This window comes from Anomaloglossus baeobatrachus, chromosome 10, assembly GCF_048569485.1.
Source record: "Anomaloglossus baeobatrachus isolate aAnoBae1 chromosome 10, aAnoBae1.hap1, whole genome shotgun sequence".
NCBI lineage: Eukaryota > Metazoa > Chordata > Amphibia > Anura > Aromobatidae > Anomaloglossus > Anomaloglossus baeobatrachus.
This window is the reverse complement of record NC_134362.1, coordinates 126,493,215-126,508,526: the sequence shown is the minus strand read 5'-3', so window position 1 is coordinate 126,508,526 and position 15,312 is coordinate 126,493,215. Positions and strand designations below refer to the sequence as shown.

Genomic DNA, 15,312 nt, shown 5'->3' with positions numbered 1-15,312 from the left:
GACAGTGGCAGATGGTTGGTCAGGAGCAGAAACTCAAAGTTTTCGTAGAGGGCCCATTCGACTGGTAGGGTATGGTTTCCCTAATGCCCTGTCTCAGGGTCACTGTAGGTTGTCGAGTGTTCCACCCTACAAGTTGGAACAGAGGGGGGGGATATGTAAGGATGCAATGTGGTAGATGGCTGGTATGTGTCACAGAGGGGGAAATCCTCTGTGATCTGAACCTGGAATGTTTCTCTGGGACTTGTAGTTCCATGAGGATTGTTGTACACATTCAGGGCTGGGTTCATGGGATGGTCAGAAGTGATGGGCGGGACTGACCATCCACATACCTCCCATACGTAGGTGTGTCTCATGGGATTTAATGGAGCTGTCGTTTGTCACATGATCTCCGTGTGCTGGTGGGAGCCATCTTGGTTGGAGCACATGTGCAGGAGATCCTGTGCATACAGAGCTAGTGAGGGCTCTGAAATGTCAGGGAGCTGCAGAATCCACTGAGGCTTTGAGGAATTGGATCGTGTCCATGGGCCAGGATGGTGAGCCCAGTGTGAGAGTCTCCCTGGACTGGATGGAGGCAGACTGACAGCCTGCAAACCTACTGGCAGGTAACACCCCAGAAAGGGGACTATACTGGCTGATGCCAGAGAACGAACTGTATGAACATTCGGCAGTTTAAACAGACCGTGAGACGTTGTCCTGCGGGAGAGTGGCTGTGACCTGTTACACTGCGTGGTTTATGAGAATGTGAATAAATCACCGAGATTGTTTAAGAGACAAAGTGCTCGTGTGTCTTGATCCCGCTGCCAGACGCGTGCCCCAAGACGTTCAGGGCCCAGGTCGTCACAATACATACATACATACATACATACATATATATAACAAAAATCATACAGTAACTACACAAATTCTAGAATACCCGATGCGTTAGAATCGGGCCACCTTCTAGTTTGTACATAATGATGCACAACCTTAATTGGAAACAGACAATAGACTAACACATTTTTCAGATACTTCTCTGATGTTTAGTTTGATTTATTTCCACCTTTAATGCTATAGACCAATGGTGCTCTATAAATAAATAATAATAATGCTTTTAAACTGGAACATTTTTATGCTATTCTGTAATGCTGTATACCAATCTGTATAGGTTAATAATGCTTGTATACAGAGGTAGATAAAAGGTGGGCTGGGTACTTCTGCTATGTAATAAAAATTGTATAGTTGGAAAAAAACAGCAATAAATATCTTACCTTATTTTGATAACCCCCCCTTTTTTGTTTGTTTTTTGTTTTTTTTTAATTAAAATAAGGTAAGATTTTCCTGCAGATCCATGTTTGCTCTGATCAACCGCTCTGCTCACCTCACAAAACAGAAGTGATTAAGGGTACAGCGGGATCATGAGCTTTACATGGCACATAGGCTTAGCGGCCCAAGCAGCCAACAAAGGCAGATGTCACGCGTTTGGCTGTGCAGAATGCTCCCTGACCTTCCACTGTTCCTGTTGTCAATATTCATTGGTATAGGTAGTTTTCCTGCTGGATTAATCTCTCCCCCTGTTGGACTCAGCGGGAGCTCGCCTTCCTCCTAGCTACTGATCATCAGCATTCTCTTGGTGCATTAAAACCCCTTCCTTCCTTGGATTGGTGCTGGTGATATTTTTCATTTCTTTCAAGCCTTTGTTGCAAGGAGGTGGCTTGTACTCTGTGGTATTGCTGCTGAAAACTTTGCTGAACTTCTACCTGTGTCATCTGTGGATTAGTAGTTAATGCATTTTTCCCATGTCCCCCTTGTGTCTTCTATAGTGTTTAGTGGGGTTGATGAAGAGCTCATCCCATCCATTCTCCATTTAGGGCCCAGCATTAGGGATACCTAGGGTTAGGTATACGTCTCGGTGCGGAACCTATCTAGAGTGGTGAGGAACCCCAGGGACCACCAGTAGGTTTTGTCAGGAGTCACTATCTTCGCCTTCCCTAGACACAGGGTTTCCTTTCCCCGGTCGCTTGGTATTTCCCAGTCCCTGGAGTGACAGTAGAGCCGTTAAGCTCAGTGATCGGCTACAGCAATGTAACAGAGACTGCAATAGACCCCAGGACAGTAAATAAAACAGATTTATTTTTTTTTTTTGTTCGTTTCATAACAAAGTTTTCTGAAAGGGGACAATTCTGTTAAATGATTTAGTTATGCAGGCATTTACATTTATTTGATAAATTAAGAATAAAAAAAAAAAAAAAAAAAACGAACCCCCCCCCCATTATTAACAGTACTTACTCAGGATCCTGTTTCCTATGGTTATCACAAAACAGTAGACAAGACACCGGGCTCCCATTATGAGGCTTCCACTCATGAAGACACCTGAAGAAATTGTAATATCTTAGTATTTACAACCATTATGTTGAAAGAAAGATATAATTCTAAGGTTAGGTTTGGGGATAGGATGGGGCAAGGGAAAGCTAATGATACCAAGGAAATACCATAGTTTGTCAATTAGAAATCAGCAGACCAACTGAATAATGTATGTAGCTTTAAAACAACACCCATTAACAGAGCTCTTTAAAAGTTATTCTGACAGGGCTACAGCATCAATACAGCCATACTTTTAAATTTAGGGAAAAATTTTAGAAATTTTTCCTCCGAGTAAATCCTGTAGAAAACCGCGAACGATAACTGAGAAATCCGAAATGGAAGCTATATGCAAAATAGCTCCAAGTTTGATATGGAGTGTCATAGCACTTTCAGCCCTTCACTTTTTATTCTCTGCCAAGTCTCTGTCTCTGGCATTTCATTGTCAGGTAAAGCTATTTTCACACATCAGTTTTTTGCAATCAGGCACAATCCGGTTTGTGCCTGATGCAACGGATTTGTGTCAGAGTGTGTAAAAACTGATGCGACAGATCGGAAAAAAACGGATCCATTTTTTTTTTTTTTGCTGAGAGAGAGGGAGAGACTCCATCATCACCGCACACGCAGGCACTCCAGCACGCATCATCCCCGCACACCCCCCCCGGCACTCCAGCACGCACCATCACTGCACATACACTGGAAACTCCCGCACACATCATCCCCGCACATACACCGGCCCTCCCATCATCACCGCACATACACCGTCACTCCTGCACGCATCATCCCCGCATATACCCAGACACTCCCGCACGCATCATCCCCGCACACACGCCGGCACTCCCGCACGCATCATCCCCGCACACACGCCGGCACTCCCGCACGCATCATCCCCGCACACACGCCGGCACTCCCGCAGGCATCATCCCCCACACACCCCGGCACTCCCGCATGCATCATCTCCGCACACACCCCGGCACTCCCGCATGCATCATCACCGCACACACCCCGGCACTCCCGCACGCATCATCACCGCACATACACCGGCACTCCCGCACGCATCATCCCCGCACATACATCGGCACTCCCGCACGCACCATCACTGTGCACATACACCGGCACTCCTGCACGCATCATCCCCGCACACACCCCGGCACGCACCATCACTGCACATACACCGGCACTCCCGCATAGTCACCGCACACACCGCGGCACTCCTGAACGCATCATCCCCGCACACACCCCGGCACTCCCGCACGCACCATCACTGCACATACACCGGCACTCCCGCACGCATCATCATTACCGCACTCCCTGACACTACCTCAGTGACGTCACCGCTGACAGCGCGACTCCCTCAGTTGCTGCGTGGAGCTGATAGAGAGCAGCGGTGTTCCACGGACAGCTCCTGTCAGCTTCATGTAGCAGAGCTGAAAGCGTCGCGGGACCTCTACGGATTACGTCGGACCTGGAGGGGTGTTTGGAGATTTTAATAAAATGGTGAAAAAGGGTGCTTTTTTTGTCCTTTATTCCAAATAAAGTATTTTTTTGGGTGTATGTGTTTATTTACTTTCACTTACAGGTTAATCATTGGGGTGTCTCATAGACGCCTGCCATGATTAACCCGATTGCCACCGCACCAGGGCTATTCGGGATGAGCCGGGTAGAGTCCCCGGGACCATCGTATCTAATGCATGCGGCAATTCCGGGAGGCTGCTGGCTGATATTGTTAGGCTGGGGGGCTCCCCATAACGTGGAGCTCCCCATCCTGAGAATACCAGCCTTCAGCCGTGTGGCTATACCCTGGCTGGTATCAAAATTGGGGGGGACCGCACGCCATTTTTTATTATTTATTTTACTGCAAGATATAGACCCGCCCACTGGTGGCTGTGATTGGTTGCAGTGAGACAGCTGTCTCTCAGCGTGGGGGTGTGTGACTGCAACCAATCATAGGCGTCGGTGGGCGGGGAAAGCAGTGAATACGAGATTGAATAATGGCCGGCCGGCATTTTCAAATCAGGAGAAGCCGCCAGCAGTGTGACAGCCATGCAGCACCGCACCAGTGATCGGTGAGTGGGTGAGAGTGAGTGAATGAGTCAGTGAGTGTGAGAGAGAGAGGCTGGGGCCACACAGAGCACTACTGCGATGCTCGCATGACACTCTGCTCGTGCTGGCAGCACAGCAGGAGCCAAGTGTCATGCTAGTGTCCCTGCGTCTGCGGTCAGCCTTTGCGAGCGGACCACAGCTGCGGGGGGCGGGCCGGCTCAGAAGGGGCGGGCTGACACGGAGGAAAAGAAGGTGGGATTTATCTCCCTCTCTCCTCCGTAGCTGGCTATTGCGACTCTCGCTCTGCAAGCATGGTACACCGGGTGCGAGAGAAAGGAGTCTCGCATTACAGTTGCAGCATGCTGCGATTGTTTTCTCGGTCTGATTAGGACTGAGAAAATAATCGCTCATGTGTGCTGACGCACAGGCTAGAGTTGGTCCGAGTGGAATGCGATGTTTTATCGCACTCCACTCGCACCGATTTTCTTAGGTCAGAGAATCACTTCTGGGCATGCTCAGAAGTAAAAACCGAATCCGGTACATCCTTCCGGCGTTTGATGCATGCAACCGGATTCGGCATGCATAGACTTTCATTATGCACCATGCCGCACAGCGCCGCACCCGGCGCTGTGCGGTTTTCTTTATGAGACAAAAAACATTGCATGAAACGTTCCATGCGTTCACCGCATTCATTAATTAAGCCGCATCCGGAAAAAGCCGAATGCAACGTAAGGTCATCAGGCACAATCCGGCGACAATACAAATCAATGGGGATAAAACTGATGCGGTACCGGATCCGTTTTAACCGTTTTTTTTCCGGATTGTGCCTGGTGGGAAAAACCTGATGTGTGAAAGTAGCCTAACTCCAACCTCTGCCAACCACCCTGTACGGAGATCTTACCAGAAAGCAACCAAAGACTGGTGGCGTGCATGAGTAGTAATGTCTGGACAGACCTATCAGTCATACACAAGAGGCACCATAAAGGATAACGAGTGAGTTGGAGAGTTAGCATTTTAACACCCCCCAATCCCCACAAACATAGATACCCCATAATTATCCCCTTAGTGCCTGAGCCAATTTTGACCTTAACCCCTTCAGCCCCAAGCCTATTTTGACCCTAAAGACCGGGCTATTTTTTGCAATTTTGACCAGTGTCACTTTATGAGGTTTTAACTCTGGAACGCTTTAACGGATCCCGGTGATTCTGAGATTATTTTTTCGTGCCATATTGGGCTTCATGTTAGTGGTAAATTTAGGCAAATATTTTTTGTGTTTCTTTGTGAAAAAAACGGAAATTTCGCAAAAATTTTGAAATTTTCAAACTTTGAATTTTTATGCTCTAAAACCAACGAGACATATGACACAAAATAATTAATAAATAACATTTCCCACATGTCTACTTTACCTCAGAACAATTTTGGGGAAAAAAAAAATAAAATTAAGGAAGTTATAGGGGTTTAAAGTTTATGAGCAATTTCTCATTTTTACAACAAAATTTACAAAGCCACTTTTTTTTTTTTTAGGGACCACATCACATTTGAAGCGATTTTGAAAGGTCTACATGACACAAAACACCCAAGAGTGACACCATTCCAAAAACGGCACCCCTCCAGCTACTCAAAACCACATTCAAGAAGGTTATTAACCCTTCTGGTGCTTCACAGTAACTAAAGCAATGTGGAAGGAAAAAATGAACATTTTACTTTTTGCAACAAAAATGTTAATTTAGCCTCAAATATTGCATTTCACAAGGGTAGCAGGATTAAATGAACCCCCAAAATTTGTTGGGCAATTTCTTCTGAGCACGCAGATACCTCATATGTGGCGAAAAACCACTGTTTGGGTGCACGGCAGGACTCGGAAGGGAAGGAGCGTCATTTGACTTTTTGAACAGAAAATTAGCTGGATTCATTAGCCGCACCATGCTGCGTTTGGAGAGCCCCTGAGGTGCCGAAACAGTGGTGGAGCGCCCCCACATGTGACCCCATTTTGCAAACTAGACCCCTCATGGAATTTATCTAGATGTTTATTGAGCACTTTGATCCTCTGGGGGCTTCACAAAAGTTAATAGAGTTGAGCCGTGAAAATAAAAAAAAATAATTTTTAACCACAAAATTGTTACTTCAACCAGGTAGCTTTTTTTTCACAAGGCTATCAGGAAAAATTGCACCATAAAATGTATTGTGCAATTTCTTCTGAGTACACAGATACCTCATATGTGGTGGAAATCAAATGTTTGGGCGCACAGCAGGGCTCGGAATGCAAGGAGCGTCATTTGACTTTTCAAACGCAAAATTGTCTGGGATAATTAGCGTATTCCATGTTGTGTTTGGAGACCCCCTGAGGTGCCGAAACAGTGGAGCTCCCCCACATGTGACCCCATTTTGGAAACTAGACCCCCCATGGTATAAAAAAAAAAAAAAACAAAAAAAAAAAAAAACAGGGCGCACGCCCGAATGTTCTGCAAAAAAAGGGGGGGGGGGGACTAGGTGGGATGGAAAAAATAAGTCCTGTCCAAAGTCGAGTACGACTGCAGGACGATTGCTGATCAGGTACCTAATTGTTCAAGTTTTTTTTTTGTTTTTTTTTATTTGGGGTGCACAAAAAAAGCAAAAAATAGAGCAACAATTACGTACCTGATCAGCCAATCACGTAGCTGATCAGCACTTGGCGGCAAGCAGGTGGGGGAGGAGGAGGGGGAGTGGGAGATGCGATTGGGGATAGTTAGAAAAGAGCCACAAACAATACTTACAGGATGGATCAGAACAGTGGCAGATGGGGGGAGCGGCAGATGGGGAGGCAGCGGCATATAAAAGGGAGCATCTGTGATTGTGAGACGGAGGCGGCTGGGATAGGGTGGAGGTGGCTGGGATAGGGTGGGGGCGGAAGGGACAGGGCGCAGTGGATGCAGGAGCGACAGAGGATGGGGTGAAGGGGGGATGGGGGGATAGGAGGGAAGGGGAGTGGGAGGTGAGATTGGGGATAGTTACCTTACAGGATGGATCTAGGCAGCAGGATCACAGGAGATGAAGGAGGCAGCAGATCGGGGAGGGTGAGAGGTGGGAGAGGGAGCGCAGCGCAGATCACGGGGGAGACAGGTGAGCAGAGCACAGATCATGGGGGTGAGAGGTGAGGGAGCACAGATCACGGGGGTGACAGGGGAGGGAGCACACATCACGGGGGTGACAGGGGAGGGAGCACACATCACGGGGGTGACAGGGGAGGGAGCACACATCACGGGGGTGACAGGGGAGGGAGCACACATCACGGGGGTGACAGGGGAGGGAGCACACATCACGGGGGTGACAGGGGAGGGAGCACACATCACGGGGGTGACAGGGGAGGGAGCACACATCACGGGGGTGACAGGGGAGGGAGCACACATCACGGGGGTGACAGGGGAGGGAGCACACATCACGGGGGTGACAGGGGAGGGAGCACACATCACGGGGGTGACAGGGGAGGGAGCACACATCACGGGGGTGACAGGGGAGGGAGCACACATCACGGGGGTGACAGGGGAGGGAGCACACATCACGGGGGTGACAGGGGAGGGAGCACACATCACGGGGGTGACAGGGGAGGGAGCACACATCACGGGGGTGACAGGGGAGGGAGCACACATCACGGGGGTGACAGGGGAGGGAGCACACATCACGGGGGTGACAGGGGAGGGAGCACACATCACGGGGGTGACAGGGGAGGGAGCACACATCACGGGGGTGACAGGGGAGGGAGCACACATCACGGGGGTGACAGGGGAGGGAGCACACATCACGGGGGTGACAAGGGAGGGAGCACACATCACGGGGGTGACAGGGGAGGGAGCACACATCACGGGGGAGACAGGGGAGGGAGCACACATCACGGGGGAGACAGGGGAGGGAGCACACATCACGGGGGTGACAGGGGAGGGAGCACACATCACGGGGGTGACAGGGGAGGGAGCACACATCACGGGGGTGACAGGGGAGGGAGCACACATCACGGGGGTGACAGGGGAGGGAGCACACATCACGGGGGTGACAGGGGAGGGAGCACACATCACGGGGGTGACAGGGGAGGGAGCACACATCACGGGGGTGACAGGGGAGGGAGGACGCATCACGGGGGTGACAGGGGAGGGAGCACGCATCACGGGGGTGACAGGGGAGGGAGCACGCATCACGGGGGTGACAGGGGAGGGAGCACGCATAACGGAGGAGAGGGGGCGCGCAGCGCATAACGGAGGAGAGGGGGCGCAAAGCACATAACGGAGGAGAGGGGGCGGGCAGACAATCATGAGGGGGAGGGGCCGGGCAGCAGATCGGGGAGAGCGGTGACACTGTGGCAGACTGAGGAGGGCAGCGGGGGATCGGGAGGGGTGGGGGTGCGGGCAGCAAATCGGGGAAATAGGTGGCAGATCGAGGAGGGCAGCGGCGGATCAAGAGGTGTGGGGGTGGGGGTGCAGGCAGCAGATCGGGGAGACAGGTGGCAGATCGCTGAGGGCATCGGCGGATCGGGAGGTGTGGGGGTGGGGGCAGCAGATCACGAGGGGTGGGGGTGCGGGCAGCAGATCGGGGAGACAGGTGGCAGATCGCGGAGGGCAGCGGCGGATCGGGAGGTGTGGGGGTGGGGGTAGCAGATCACGAGGGGTGGGGGTGCAAGCAGCAGATCGGGGAGACAGGTGGCAGATCACGGAGGGCAGCGGCGGATCGAGGGGGGTGGGGGTGCAGGCAGCAGATCAGGGAGACAGGTGGCAGATCGCGGAGGGCAGCGGCGGATCGGAAGGTGTGGGGGTGGGGGTGCAAGCAGCAGATCGGGGAGACAGGTGGCAGATCGCGGAGGGCAGCGGCGGCGGATTGGGAGGTGTGGGGGTGAGGGTGCGGGCAGCAGATCGGGGAGACAGGTGGCAGATCGCGGAGGGCAGCGGCGGCGGATCGGGAGGCTTTTCGCCGGTTTCATACAGTGCAATGGCAGCGCGGCAACTTCCGGGTCCCATGCTCCGGTCACATAACAGCATGGGACCGGAGCTTGTCGCCCTGCCATTGCACTGTATACACTCACTGTGCTGGCGTGCTACAGGGACGACAAGTGACGGTGACGGGGGCGGTCACCGGCAACAGGTCCATGGTGATTGGAGAGATCGGTCACAAGGCCGATCTCTCCAATCAGAGCTGCTGGAACTGGGGGAGGGTGATCCAGTGAGGTCACCCAGCTCCAGCCAATGGCCAGTGCTACAGCTGCACTGGTCAGGGCTGGATTTCAATGTTTCAGTCATTTTAAATGGCTGGAACATTACAGTGGCTGTGATTGGTTGAGCGGCGTTCGTCAACCAATCACAGCCTTCGTAGGTCCGGGGAGGAGGCACCACCCCTCCTGAGGTCAGGTACAGGTCCACGAATCTGCGGTTTATGTTAACCGATCGCAGTCACCGGAGGCTCCGATGCCGCGATTACGCCATGACGGAAAGATCCGTCCTTGGTCTTTAAGGCCCAGGGCACCATGACGGAAAGATCCATCCATGGTCGTGAAGGGGTTAATGAGCATGACAAATTCTTAAAATCTGATCTAAAGTGTCACTTTACACTATAGCTCTGGAGTACTTCAACTAATCGGAGTGATTTTAAGACCGTTGTTATGTGACACATTGAACTTTATGTTAGTGGTAGTTTAGGTTGATATTTTTGGTTTTTATTTGTGCAAAAAGTGGAATGAAAAATAAATGTATAATTTGTTTTCTAAAATGCTGCTTTAGCCCCACTTGTTTCACTTTTACAAGGGACAGCATGGGAAAATTGACCCCACAGTTAGTTATCCAGTTTCTTCTGAGTACACCAATACCTCACATGTGGTCAGACAGCTCTGATTGGACAAATGGCAGAGCTCGGAAAATAAGAAAGACCATTGAAATTTTGGAACATAAATGTGGCTGATAAAGGCACCAGGGACCAGGCACCAGGTCACATTAACAGAGCCCCTACAGTAGAGTGACTCAACAGCAAAAAAACCCAACGAGTAGAAACCCCATTCTGGAAATTATACCACTCAAGGATTTTATCTAGGGGTATGGTGAGAATTTTATCCCACAAGTGTTGAGGAGAGCCATTAGATCAAATACTTACCGTAATTAACCTCTGTATGCAGAGGATTGTGAGAAGCGTGCTTAATGAAATTGATTCTCTATACATAAGCCAGGTTTTCAGATATAACTAAGATGGCCACCGATGACATGACAGACCCTACCATCAGCATGGATCCACCAGATGACGTCCCTCCCATCACCATCACCATGGATCCATCCAATGACGTCATAGACCCGCCTACGATGACGCCCACCAATCAGCTCATGAACTAACACATTGTTCAACCCACTGACCAATGGACACATCCAAGTATGCTCACTGTAGAGCCGACCACGCCCCTTTCCTAGGTTATATAAAGGCATGATCTTGAATAAATCAGGCAGTTCTGAGCCACCTCTGACCGAGAAAAGATGAATATCCGACTCTGTCTGATGTCATTTTTCAAGCATGCACTCGATCCACATCAATTAAGCCAGGCACTAGGCAACAAGTGATCTCAGATTAAGAGTTCACCCTAACACAAGTACTATATAAATTGATATTAGTGGGTTGTCGTAATGAACATTTTCTTCACTTTTCCAAGAGGTAACAAATAAAAAAAAAAAAAAAGACAAACTGGAAGCCAAGGTTTGTTATCTACTTTATTGTCTAGCTCCTCACCCGGTGTGTTTGCCCCCGGTTCTGTACTCTCCAGGGCTCTTGAGGGGCTCCCACAATAGGTAATGTGCAGATGGGACGGAGCGGACGGGCCGCAATATTGTACTGCTGCCATCTGCACATACCCTATTGTAGGAGTCCCTGAAGAAGCCCACAAACCACGGAACGGGGGGAGGGGGGGGGAAGACGCATCGGGAGATGAGCTATTCGGCTATGAAACTTGGGCAGAAGGAATCTGGCTATCCATATGGACTCTTCAGCTCCTAAGCTAAGTGACTGCTTTATTGTCAGGCCTAATATTTTGCCTTATGGTTACATCCTCCGCATTTGTTAGATGTTGCCTCATATTGGATGGGTGTTTGAAATGTTGTTGGTCTAAGATTATGAAGGACTTCATTTTTTGCATATGTAGTGTCCCGGACAGGTCAATCAATTGCCTTTGGATTGATTTCCTGGGTTTACCTTGAGCATTGGTCGCAGGCATATGAATTGTGTTATCTGTTTACATATAAATTTAATTAGTATGTGATTAAATGCTCTGACTGACTGATAATGAGAGTACTGTTTACATTTGAATATATTCTATGGCTCCATCTGTATACTAACAACACTTGATGTTTATAGCAGTCAAGGTTTACATTGGTCTATATTTACAACAGTCAATCTTGACAAAAATTTGCATAGCACCTTTTCTGAATTTTCAGAAAAATCCCTTAAAATCTAAAGTTTTATTATTTGTCAATTAAAACAACCCAAGTCAACAAAACACCATAGCAAACAATAACTCATCCAAAAGGGTAAAAATATACAGGGACTACAAGCAGTGGGTGGTAGTAGAAGCAAAAAATACAAACAAAGAACCTTGATTGGGGCTGTGGACCAAGGTAGCCCTTTTGATACCCTAGGGCTTGCTCCTACCTTACAACGGAGGGTATACAACCCTAACTTAGCTTGGTGCTCCCGTTCCACGTTGACTCACCCTACTTTGCCCTGGTGTAGCCCTATACTAAGTATAGAATAGTGCACTAAAGCCCAAAAGCAACAGGGGGCAAAGGGGGAAGGAAAAAAAAAATCAAAGATTCAACCATTACACCCTACATACGACATTAATTATACAGTAAGCTGACCTGGACCTTTTCTTCATTTTCCCCTGGGCCTCCAGATGATCTGTTGTGGGCGGGGAAACGCGTTGAAGCCATGCATATCCGCACCGACAATTATGTGAAGTGTATCTGAATCGCAGAATGCATTTGGTAATTGTTTTCTATTATTATGCACAATTTGCTAAATCCTGCTTTTGATTTGGGGACTTCAGCATGTGTTGTTCACCATTTTATCTTTGGTCTGTTCAGTTATATTAGTCCAGAAGGGCTTGGTATATAAGGTAGTGCACTGGTCAGCTTACTGTATAATTAATGTTGTATGTAGGGTGTAATGGTTGAGAGAATCTTTGATGTTTTTCCTCCCCCCTTTGCCCCCTGTTGCTTTTGTGCTTTAGTGCACTATTCTATACTTTGTATAGGGCTACACCAGGGCAAAGTAGGGTGAGTCGACTTGGAACGGGAGCGCCAAACAAAGTTAGGGTGTCATACCCTCCGCTGTAAGGTAGGATCGAGCCCTAGGGTATTAATAGGGTTACGTTAGTCCACGGCCCCAATCAAGGGTCTGTGTTTGTAATTTTTGCTTCTACTACCACCTACTGTCTATTATATCTTTAGCCCTGCTTGTAATCCCTGTATATATTTTCACCCTTTTGGATGGGTTTTGCTATGGTGTTTTGTCTACTTGGGTTGTTTTATTTGACAATAAAACTTTAGAATTTAAGGGATTTATCTGAACATTCTGTTAACCCCATTTATGTAATCCTGTACACATTGAACTTATTAAATTTGATAGCACCTTTTCTACTAAAACGTGACTTTCTTTGCTTGCCCTTTTGCATTATTTCAGCGTATGTATTCATTGTAGGCACATAGCACTTTATATACCACTCCAGAATTTATTAGATCTAGCATCATCAGTTTAGATGATATTTACATAGGCTGAGGGTTTGAACCTATACCCCCATATTCATTTAGCAGGTGATAAGGGGTTCTCACTGTCTGGGTCATGTCTTACCCTTTTGGGTTATATCCCGCTTGACAGTTAAGGATGCTCTAGCCCCCTGACTAGGACAATTAAGTGCATATAATTTGGAAAATTAAATATTGTATTGTCACCCCCATATTCCCAGACCAGCTGCACTTTAGACCAGCATAGGGATACTATTGTGAGCCATTGTTGAGTGAGTACGCCATTACGTTAAATAGGGTGCCAACCTCCGTGGCAAGTAAGGGAAAGTGCTAGGACTTTGGCCAATCCCATTCTGTACATTAAAGCACTTTGTCCATGTCTATATGCATCATTATTTGTTTTGGGGAATTTTTCTAGTTTTAAACTATTTCAATTAAGTATTTTTTAGGGTTTTTTATTTGGTCTTTTTAGTTTTTCTGTTTCCCCACAGGCATTTATAAAAGCAAACCTACAATCAAATTAACCAATTATCTCCCACCACTCAAAGTTCATTAACCAAATTTCATTAGTCCAATACTGAGCTGTTTCATTAGTTTAGTGCAGATTGACTCCATGGGTTTAACATATTCCCAGTCTCTCCTTGTTCTTTATAAAATGGAGAAAGTTTTCTTTTCTTCTTATTTCTTGAGGGGGAATCATGGAAGTTATAAGTCCTGAGGGACAATTTTATAATAAGAGTCAGTGTCCTAACCCCCAATTCTATCCAGACTACCCTGGAGCTGACTATGATATCGTGATTACTATAAAGCTATATTTGTGTAGTCCACTGGGATTTATTTTTGCACTGTCTACCTTCATTAATATCGCCACTTTAATACTGCACTCAATGTACATATACAGTGTATAACACTGCCATCTAGTACACAATTGAGTATTTCATGTACAAGGATATACTGGAGAATGTAATGCTGCCACATGGTAAAACCAAAGTAGGGATGGATGAAAATTGCAGCAAGGCAATGATCCTAAGCAAACATTAAATTTAGTCAAAAATTGGTTAGCAACGAAAATTATTTGCCTGTTGCAATGGCCAAGCCAATCACCTGATTTACAGCCTATAGAGCAGCTCTGGGATGAGTTAGGGAGACGAGTTTGGGCCCGTTCTAATAGCAATAGAAATGAATTGTTTCCAGATTTGCAAACGGAATGGAGAAAGATCCATCAACATGTCCTGAATAACCAAGTGCAGGGGTGGGCAACCTTTTCTTCTGCCAGGGGCCATATGAAAACTCCTACGAACCTTCAGGGACCACAAAAAAATTCATACATCACATGAGGGGCTGGGGACATATATACACATCACAGGAGGGACTGGGGAGATTATAATACACACACACACACACACACACACACACACACACACACACACACACACACACACAAACACACTCACATCACATCACAGGAGGGTTTGGGGGCATATACAGATCACAGAAGGGGCTGGAGCTTGGACAGCACTAGAGGGGCACGAACAGTACTGGGTCACATGGACAGGACAGAGAGCAAGCACATCACCATGGAGGTACAGATAGCATGAAAGGGCACAACGCAGGGGGAGGCAGGAAGCAAACAGCAGGGGGAGGCAGGAGGCTCACACCACGGGGAGGCAGGAGGCTCACACCACGGGGAGGCAGGTACAGCAGGGAGGGCAGTTAATCTGCTGCTGCTCCTCTTCTTATGACAACCGCGGCTGCCACACAAGTTCTACGATCGCTGGGAATATGCCCAGGGGCCGCATAAAAAGTAATCGAAGGCCAGAGATTCCCCACCCCTGCCCTAGTGGCTTTAATACCCAGTCGGCATGGTGCAGTAATTAAAGCAAAAGGTTATGCTACAAAATACTATGTTGTGATCAATAAATAGTACATGCAAAACTTTTGGCAGTCCATTTTAATAAATTAAATAACCGACCTTTACTCAAAAGCTTTTTAGTTAAAATTAAGGTCTTGCATGATTACAACTTCATGTACTTTCAATTAAACACCAGGAAAATGGCAGACAGAAGTAAACATACTTTAAAAAAAAATGCAAAACTTTTGGTCGCTACTGTAAGTGATACAGAGTTGGATTCAGGATCTCTTTGCCTACATTATGCTGATCTAAGTTGAAGTAGCAAAAACCTGCTCACAGATTCCT

General features: G+C 47.9%; 1 protein-coding gene across 2 annotated transcripts in view; it reads right to left on the bottom strand.

Annotated features, from left to right (window-relative positions):
* The window catches only part of EDC4 (enhancer of mRNA decapping 4), a 948,906-nt gene that overhangs the window by 582,501 nt on the left and 351,093 nt on the right, over positions 1 to 15,312 (bottom strand). For both annotated transcript variants that reach the window (XM_075325634.1, XM_075325635.1), the window contains one exon: positions 2,266 to 2,349. In XM_075325634.1, coding sequence (XP_075181749.1) covers positions 2,266 to 2,349 — 84 coding nt within the window. The remainder of the gene's footprint in view (positions 1 to 2,265; positions 2,350 to 15,312) is intronic.